The 10127-nt window shown below is 42.1% G+C and overlaps 1 protein-coding gene across 6 annotated transcripts; it reads right to left on the bottom strand.

Moving 5' to 3' along the window:
- Positions 1-1353: 1353 nt before the first annotated feature.
- LOC125507730 (uncharacterized) lies at positions 1354-7910 on the bottom strand. 6 transcript variants are annotated; one of them, XM_087525399.1, is made up of 8 exons: positions 7716-7872; positions 7045-7108; positions 6556-6622; positions 5796-6259; positions 2514-2595; positions 2176-2433; positions 1736-2081; positions 1354-1660 (listed from the first exon to the last, which is right to left on the bottom strand). In XM_087525399.1, exons 6-8 carry the CDS (start codon positions 2352-2354, stop codon positions 1559-1561), a joined length of 627 nt encoding a protein of 208 aa, XP_087381525.1. In that variant the 5' UTR covers positions 2355-2433; positions 2514-2595; positions 5796-6259; positions 6556-6622; positions 7045-7108; positions 7716-7872; the 3' UTR covers positions 1354-1558. The 6 variants fall into 6 exon arrangements, with proteins under 6 accessions (XP_087381525.1, XP_087381524.1, XP_087381526.1 ...); XM_087525398.1 differs by lacking the exon at positions 2514-2595 and having other exon boundaries at positions 7716-7871; XM_087525401.1 differs by lacking the exon at positions 1354-1660 and having other exon boundaries at positions 1868-2081; positions 7716-7871.
- Positions 7911-10127: the final 2217 nt, after the last annotated feature.

Raw genomic sequence — 10127 nt, forward strand, 5'->3', positions numbered from 1 at the left:
TCATGTACTTATGGAAAAGCAGCTTGCTGGAACGTATAATTTAAGCAGATGATTCACGCTCTCACTTCTCTGTGTGCTTGTCATTTGGACGCAGAACTTGCCCTTGAGATATGATTTTGCCCATTTTCCCCAGACATCGAAAATCTATGTTGAGTATGGATGCTTCCATACGGCGTATCTGCCGAGCCGGTTGTCTCAAGCCCTTCCGAATTCATCTATCTGTCAGCATGTGATTCACAATCTTGTAAAAGTCTGCCCTGAACTGACTCCCTTACGTGTACACTGTACAGCGCCCCAGATTCTCCTTGGCTTTCTTCAGGACGTGCCATTTGTACTCGATGTTAGTGTGTCTTGATAGCTAACTCCATTGCACGGCACTGATCTGTACATCGAATAACATGGTCCATCAGTTACGCACACAAACAGGCTGCTACAGAAATAGAGAACCCAACACGAACTCTGCATCAAACAGTTCCAAAAAAGAAACTCTGCATCAATAACACTGAAAAATCATGTCCTCTCTGATGTACTACAAGGTCAGATCGGGAACACCCCTGCACATATATAGATCAACATATGCATTGCCGACGGAGAAATGACCTCCGAATCCATCCTGGTGCCTGTGGGTCGTCTTTTCCCGTCTATTGGCCAGACGCGCTGCCGCTGTCGACCTAGGACGTCCGACGTGACATCACCACACCACGGTGGTCAATTGGAGGCGTTTTTATAAGGGCATTTTGTAAACGCCTCAAAATGTTGCTTTAAGGTGGTATTATAGAAAAACGCCTCGGATGATTCAGCTTTGGAGGCATTTTTCAGTAATGCCTCAGATTGATAGAGATTTTGAGGCGACTTTGAAAAACGCCTTCTAATCTTTCAGGGCGACTATGGGGCTGTTGCAGCGCTGGCGGTGGGCAGAGACCTTGAATGGCGAGGTAGGATGGTCGCTCGGACTTGAAGATGCGGCAAGCTAGCCACCATTGTGCGGTGCGGTGAGAGCATCTGGACAAGGTGCTGCATATCAAAGATTTTGTTTGCAACGATCCAGCGACAACGAGGCTCTTGTAAATTAAAAATTTAAACGCTGAGTTGATGGAAAAAATACAGAAAATACAGCCGAAGACGACGGCTCGCCAGAGTCGCCCATCTACTTTTCGTTAGAGAAAATACAGGACAGCCGATGATGACGGCTCGCCGGAGCCGCGCATGCTTCTCATTAGAGAAAATACAGGCGCCGATGATGGCATGTCTGAGTCGTCCATCCGCTTCGCTACTTGTCTGAAACCAAATTACAGTCGGGGCGCTAATGAAATTTCATCAATAGACGTATTGGCTCAGCATCAGTCGGAGATGTGGACAGAAACGATGTCTAGTTAATTTAGTTAAAAGTCAAATTTAGTACTCCAACAAGGGGAGAGATACAAAGAAACATAGTTTAAACAAATCCAGTGATACGGGAGAGATGCAAACACAATTCAGTAGTACCCAACAAAGCTAGGAGAGAGATCCAAACATAACTCGACACAACAAATGAACACGCAAATACATCCACTAATCATCAGCGGATGAACTTCGCGTTGTAACGCTTTGTGAGCAGACGGGGTAACACTGTCTTGAGCTGCAAATCGACTCGGCCGATAATTTCCTCTCTCCAGTTGCCCTGTCACACAGTTTTTAGGTTATTAGTCAATCACCCTAATGAAAAGACCATAGTTTTGCATAGAAAGACTTCTACCTGTGTAAATCTCTTGAAATGCTGGTGGTAATGCGCCGTTACCACACTTGAGAAATGTAAAGCTCCGAATACATTTTGTGAGAAGCCGCTAGGGTGCTGCACCAAATCATCATCACTGGAACTCATAATACTCGGCCTCATAACTTGTCGTACTTGATAGGCAATTATGCTCTTTAACGTTGGGTCAAAGTTTGAAGCAACTTGTTTCCAGTTAGCTCCAGGGTCAGCATTTGCTCGCAGCCAATTTCTTTGATTATCGGTAGGTATCTCTGAATGGAATTTGTGGTACATGAGCTGCCGCCTATGAGGCGAAAGGAGGACAGGGTGGCCCAAGACATCTCCAACTCTAATTGACAATCATTAATTATAATTTGTAAGACAAATATATTAAAGTCAGCAAAAGAACAAACATACTATTCTAGTATGGTTTAGAATTATACCCTACTGTTTGATACCCGAGAAGATCAATAAAATCTAGCAACTCATCATCCTCCCATCTGCTGTGAATCGCGTTCTTTATCATCTCGCCAAACGCAACCCGAAGTGGCCTCATGTTGTTTTCTCCCGCCAGCCTCGTACGAGTGCGCAATGGGTCGATTTTTATTCTATCATCAATCATATGCTAGCTCGCAGGATTGGCCAATTCAACCGATGTAGACCCTGCACTCCAAATCTTCTCAATGGCCAGGTACGCAGTCCTGTATAAATGATAAACACATCTGGTAAGCTCTACCAACCTGGATCAATATAGACATCACACTAACAGCTACAACTCAACTTGTGTGCGGTACACAAAGATGCTGCAGTCATCACATAAATATCACACACACAAACTATGATGCTGTCTTGGCCCTTAGTAACTAGCAGAAAAAACAACAAATACAGTTCAGTAAGAAATAGAGCAAAATATAAAGGAAGCAACTTTATTTATGCAAATGATTGAAGTAATTTCAGTTAGAAGATATGAGCAAAAATATAAAGCAAGTAACGGCAGAGCTCGACGTTAAGAGAAGAAACCATGAATGGAAGATATTAGGCCTTCCGGACCAAAAAGCAAGGCTATGTGCATTCGCGGACAGATGCTGTCAGTGGCAACCTTATAACACAGCAACTTCACTAAAACAGAAGGCGCGTGTATTCAGTGATTTTGTAGTGTACATGTTGGTGCTATTGTAATAGTATGCTGTATGAGGACTCAAGTGCAAAAGTATAAATAAATAAAGGGGCTGCGGTCCAGGGGAGACAGTTAACTTTCCCCATTTTCTACTTGGTTATCAGAGCTATCTTCTTCTCTACCCAGATCAGCCCTCAAAACACTAGCCACCACCTTGCTCTTCCGAGCACCACAACTCCACCACCAGCCGCTCCTGCAAGGAAAGACACGTCTTTCAGCGAGTGGAGCAGCTCCTTGCTGCGCCGCCTCATAGGCGGACGCAGGTCACTGCGGCACCGCCTTGTAGGCAGGCTTAGGTGCACTTGGTGTTGCAGCAGCAATGTGCTAAATCAGACAAGACCTGCTGGAGATAATTCCTAGTGTGCTATTTTTTCAGTTCCTGGTCTAGAGGAAGAGTTTTTTTTTTTTTGCGGGGAAGGTCTAGAGGAAGTGTTGCCCTGGTCCAGATCAAAAGGAAGAAGGATTTGATTAGAGAAGAGGTCTGGTCTGTGTAGATGATGGATGTGGAGATGCTGAGTGGATACTGAGATTTGATGTGTTAAGGGTTGTACTGGCTGTAGAGTAAATGTAATACACTGCAGCATATCCTGCTGAGCCCCCGCGCTGGCGCCGGCAGAACCCTAGCCTCGGAGACAACAACCACCACCACTACTGCTCACCCATCCCTCTTGGCACCCTCAACACCATTTCCTCTCCACCTCTGATGCCTCCAGGAGCGTGAGCAGGCAAGCAGCTGTAGCACAAGGGTGAGGCAGGTGGGGGTAGTGAAGGAGGGCCCGGCAAGGAGAAGAGGCGGCACCGGAGGGCGCGTCGGGTGGCGCCGGCAGGGAAGGAGGTGTTGCAGCATGCGGGAGGGGACTAATTTACCAGGTGCCGTGATGCCCCTTCTCCACTCTTTTTAGAGATCTAGCGTGGATGGTTTCTTTGAAGAGATTTGCAAGTTTGCGCACATGAATAATGGCAACACTCTTAAGGAGATTTGCTAGTTTAACTTTGTGCCTGGAAACTGTACTGCAACTTATTTATAAGGGAAAGTATTTCAGCCCTTGTGTAAAACATTTGATTCCTTGTGTAGACATGATGGGCATATCTAGTCCTGCAAGTATTTGCACCTCATTCTATACTCATATTCTGATTGATTTTGTCATTAATCTAGACATGCTGCACTAGTACTATTGCATTTATTTTTGTGCATCTGCATGTCGGTCAAGTATGGTGTGTGCATGCATGTCCTGAAGATTTCATCTCAACCGTCAAGTCATAATCAAGAACATTTTTCTATCTGAATTGTATTGGTAATACTGAACATTTGACAGGTCTTGCCTGAACATGTGAATAGCACAAAATGTGACATTGGATCTTATGTTCTTTCAGAATAGGAAACTTGGGAGTGTTCCTTCTCTGTCAAACTCTGGCAGACTGCTTGTGGGGAGATAAATGGGACACATCAGTACAGCAAAAAATTGTTCAAGTAGAAAAGAAGGATATTCGAGAGCGTCATGTTTGTTGTTTGCAGGTAAATCTATTTTGCCTATCGCAATAAAATCTTCTTTTTCATTATTGAATATAAAGATCAACCAAAATTGCTGTCACATTTTCTTCCAGCATCTTTAAACAAGTTCTTTCTAGTATTATTCTTGACATGATCTGAATATATGTGAATTAGCCCCTTCTTTTCGTGGCATGTATATTAGTCCATATACACAGAATGTTGAAACTATAACACATTTCAGATGTTCAATACTTAGCTAGCAATTAATATGCAACTGATAGAATACTGCTCTATATGTACATTTTTTGTTCCTCTACGACTGCTTAACAAGGTAGTGGCTTTACAACTTTGTTTACATTGCCAGCCCTCAGAGTGGACGTTCTGGACAAGGCGGCATGATAGATGATACGTGCTACCTAACCATGCATATTTGTATCGGGATGTGTGCCATATTCATTTTTCCATGCTTAGAATTGGCCAAAATCCCGGAAAACAATATCATCCTGACAAGCAGCAGACTAGGTGAGGCAGAATTGAATAGGGTGGTGGGCGTTGGTTGGGTGTAAATTGTTCCATGCATTCATTGGCCAATGCTGTTGGCGGTAAAAGAGAAGGCACAATCATTCAGTAAAATCACTAGTGGCAATTAGCTATATTCCAGTGATTTGGGAGAGTAAACAATTTTTTTGGCATATTAGGAGGGACAAGCTTGTAGTTACCAAAGATTACAATAACAAAAATAGCTACCACTGTTTACTAAGGTTGAGTTTGTTGCATATTAACAAGCTACTTAGTGCTCAACCCAAAAAGGTGGTGTTGTATAATGGCAGAACAACACCGGGAAAAGAAAAAATAATAAACCATAGAAGAGATGCATGTGGTGATAACTGAGGTGAGCTCCCAGTGCATAAATAGACCAGTAAAAAAAGCAAAGTGCTATGAGTATGGTTATTACAATGCCATATCATCAACTGCTGGCTTATTCTAGGCGTCATGTTCTAAATTGGCAATTCGTTTTTTTCAGTTTGTAGGAGGATTTGACACAGAGACGATGGATGCACTTGAGGGGCCCAGGAACCTTGTTCATGTCAGGAACGGTACACAGTAAGAAGGCAATTTATTGCTGCATGATGTGTAGAATTTGGTAGTTTATGATCCTATGTGTATGTGCTCTCGAATACATGCAAGCCTGGCTGGTTCAGATATATACTATATATGGTTGCTGCTTATACGATGTTCGGTAGGAGTGTTTGTCAAGGTGTTGCTTACAGTATAAATGATTCTCAACCCACTCCAGCAAATGAATTCCACCCATGTATATGCTCTGAGTTTAGTTCGGTTGGATGGGAAAATAGAGTTAGTTTGGCTATGTATGGGCTGAAAAAAAAACATACCTGATCAACTGCTGCACTTCAACAGGGATAGATGTCCTTTTGTCTGATGGTTGTTTGCTCGTTAACCAACCGGTCAGAGAAGAATTAATAATCGAAGTAAATCCGCAGACGACTTCAGATATCTGGGTATTGAAGCCTCCAACAAAGGGTTTTAGAATTCCAATATGATTCAGCGTTGTTGAACTTCTCACCATCGTATCCTCTACACTCACCCACTGATTTGCTGCCTCGACTAGAAACATAGCTTCCCTTGAATTAGTGTTATCTCGAGCCTTGATACCTTGTATCATTCCCCCCTCGAAGGAAAGATCTTCCCTATTGCTTCCATGAAAGATGTGCCCATGTTTCCATCCTTGTTGGTTACTGTACTTGCGGAACTTATACAAGTCAATGGAAGTACCCCGGTTCATGTACAGGTGGTTTACATGGGTTTCAGAAGCCTCCACGATGGCTGACAAACCATCCTACACTTGCACCAAAATGATATATTGTTACAATGATGTTTAGATATTAAATAAAGAAATGATCCAATGATTCACTAGAGGGAAGGGAACATCAAAATTCATGTTGATGAAAGTTCAAAGTGACGACGATAAGGAAGAATTAACTTCACATAAAACAATCAATTATCAAAACTGCATGTAGACAATTAAAAATGTAAATTGATGAGTTACAGAAACAATCACAATGCACATATATTGATCACTGACGGGACATTACAAAACAGAAGTGTGAAGAGAGAATTGTTAGGGGCGCTTACATGATCCGCCTGCATTGCTTGGCCCTGATCCATTGCTTGTTGAAAATACTCAGATCACCTCGGGTCACTGCATTGTCTCATCAAAGTCAGTGAGAGCGAGGGAGAGGCATGCCATTCAGCCCACAATGAACAAATCATGATTCAGGTTGATAACAATTACTCCCTCTGTTTTTATTTAGTTCGCGTATTAGCTTTGGTCAAAGTCAAGCTTTGTAAACTTTGACCAAATTTATAGACAAAAATATTAGCATATATAGTAACAAATCAATACTACTAGATTCATTGTTGAATGTACTTCCATATCATGTAGATTTGTTATGGTAAATATTTATACTCTTTTCTATAAACTTGGTCAAACATTAGGAAGTTTGACTTTGGTCAACCCTAATATGCAGAGTAAATAAAAACGGAGGGAGTACTAAAGAAAGCATAATGCAGATCTATCTACAAAAATAAAAAAGGGAAGAATGATGGGATGAACACACACACCTGTCCCCTTGTTTCTCTCCTCCAAGCGGCAGAAAAATGTGTCAATCCTTCCTCCTTGTCCAAACTGAGCAAAAGAAGAGATTAGTAAGTCCAAAAATCACCATGAATCACACAAGTTGGACGCGATCAGTGAAAGCTAGTCAATCGAATACACCAACTAAAAATTGCTCATCTAGGTCAGTCAACATTTCTAAATTACCTGTCCAGTTGTACAGGAGCCATGTCCATTAATCAAAAACATTACTACCATGATGACAGACAATAACAAAGGGATCGAGAACAAACACATGTAGGGTTAAAGTACACCAAGAACAGATTAAAGTAGATGATGACACATCAAGTATTCAGGCATGGGCAGTGATAAATAAATTAACCTCTCAATGATCTGTTGTTAAATCCTGAGTTCGCGCAGGGAATTAACTAAGAGTGAAACTCATAAGCACTTTTTTTTTGGAATCAGAGGGGAAAACATATGATTTCACTAAAATGAATGCTATCATCTACATTACACTCGTGTCATCTTGTTGGCGTGGAACAGATTCAAAGACAACTTTGATGCTAACCCGTACGTCCTGAATATGGGAGCAGATCGGGAGAAACTGACTGTGATGGCGGCGCTGGGGCGTGGGGGGAGAAGAAGAGAGAGCCAAGTTTCGGCTTTCGGGAGTTACCTCGATCTTCTTGCGCTGCAGGGCGTAGGGGGGACCGGGGGAGGCGCCGCGCGAGCGAGTTCGGAGGCCGGCCGCGCCGCCACACAGCACACACAGCCACAGGAGGGAATCCCTAGGATTTTTAGGGTTGTTCGAGATTCTATATGTACAGTACATACACGCCAAACAGGCCGCAACCCCAATAGCTCTCGCCTCGCTGGGTCGCTCGAGGGATTTGGCGCCGGGACCTCCTGTCCTCTGTATACCGTTTAAAATAATTTCGTTTCTTCTTTTTTCTACTTTAATAATTTGATATTTCGAAAAAGTTCCAAATTATTTTTTTGCGGAAAAAAATCATGATTTTGAAAAAATGTTCTTCTATTCAAAAAATGTTATGAACTTGAAATTTTTTTTCAAAAAATGTTTATCAATTACAAAAAAGTTTTCTGATTCAAAAAATATTCATGCATTTCAAAAATGTTCATCAAAACTAAAAAATAGTGAATTAGAAAAGAATTGTGAATTTGTAAAAATGTTCAAAAAATGTTTGTCGATTCGAAAAATGTTCGTCGATTAAAACCAATGTGCACGGGTTTCAAACGTTCACAATTTCAAAAAAGAATTGTGAATTTGTAAAAATGTGCATAGATTCGAAAAAATAGGAATAAAAAATAGAACAGTAAAAGAAAAAAATAACGTAAAAGAGAAGGAAAAAAACCAAAAAAGGGAAACAAAAGAAAAATAATAAGAAAAAACAAAAACTGGTGACGCCTTTGCCCCAAAAGAGGACCGGACGTTGTAGGAGGTATGCGCTAGGTCGCTAACGAGCGATTTACCCGTTGAAAGCACATTTGCTCCCTTGATGGTTTTGATAATTCATGTCAACATACATTTGTTGGACTAACGTTTTCATCTAGTATATTTAGGAGAAGTTCAACATAGGCCTGGCAATGACATGTGATTGTGGACACCTGAAGCTATAAAGGACAAGCATTGGCAAAAACTTCAAGACTCGGCATTTCTGGTTTAGTGATCAAATATCACATTGAGTCCATACGAAAGTCAATACTATTAAAAGGGGATGAGATTTTGATCATGAGTTATTTGCTCAAAGTGCTTGAAGATATTGAACCCTCAACCACTTCCCCACATTCCATTTGTCCAAATTCCCTAAGTCTATCTTGGTCCCACAAAACCATTCTTATCCGGGCCCATTGAGACATCCATGACAGCAGCCACACCTAAACCCTAGTAACTCGATGGCACCGAGATGACATTCGGTCCCACTGAAGTGCATGTGCCAAGTTTCAGTAACCTATTTGTTTCACTTTGGAATCTCCGCGTGAAGTAGAAGCGAGGAATTACTTAGGTCATCACACTTCGGTGCCTCCGAGCGAAGCCATTCAGTCCCATCGAAACGCCTAACGTATGAATCTTTTGCACTACACGGGGCCTTCGAGATTATAATCGGTTCCACCGAGTTGGGCATAAAGTGAGTAACGGCTAGAATCTTGGTGAAGACTATATATACCCTCCACCACCACTTGATACGTCTCCAACGTATCTATAATTTTTTATTGTTCCACACTATTATATTATCTATCTTGGATGTTTTATATGCATTAATGTGCTATTTTATATCATTTTTTGGGACTAGCCCATTAACCTAGTGCCCAGTGCCAGTTAATGTTTTTCCTTGTTTTTGTCTTTTACAGAAAATAAATCCCAAATGGAGTCCAAACGAAACAAATTTTTTTGAGGATTTTTCTTAGACCAGAAGACAACCACGAAGATTCGGGAGGAGGCCAGGAGAGCCACGAGTGGGCCACAAGTTCACAGGGCGCGCCCCGGGGGGCGCCCTGCAAGCTTGTGGGCCCCTCAGGACTCCACTAACCCTAATCTCAGCTCCATTAATACCCAAATATTCCTCGTATACCATAGGACACACCAAAAATACTTTTCCGCCGTCGCAAGCTTCTGTTCTCGTGAGATCCCATCTTGGGGCCCTTTTCGGTACTCTGCCGAATGGGGATTCGATCATGGAGGGCTTCTACACCAACCTTGCTGCCCTACTGATGATGTGTGAGTAGTTTTCCACAGACCTACGGGCCCATAGCTAGTAGCTAGATGGCTTCTTCTCTCTCTTGGATCTTCAATACAATGTTCTCCTCGATGTTCTAGGAGTTCTATTCGATGTAATCTTCTTTTGCGGTGCGTTTGTTGAGATCCGATGAATTGTGGATTTATGATCAGATTATCTATGAATATTATTTGAGTCTTCTCTGAACTCTTTTATGCCTGATTAAGGTGGCTTTGTATTTCTCTCCGATCTATTGATTTGGTTTGGCCAACTAGATTGATCTATATTGCAATGGGAGAGGTGCTTTGTTTTGGGTTCAATCTTGCGATGTCCTCACCCAGTGACAGTAGGGG

Source organism: Triticum urartu, chromosome 5A (assembly GCF_056163025.1).
Source record: "Triticum urartu cultivar PI428250 chromosome 5A, HENAU_Tu73, whole genome shotgun sequence".
Taxonomy (NCBI): Eukaryota; Viridiplantae; Streptophyta; class Magnoliopsida; order Poales; family Poaceae; genus Triticum; species Triticum urartu.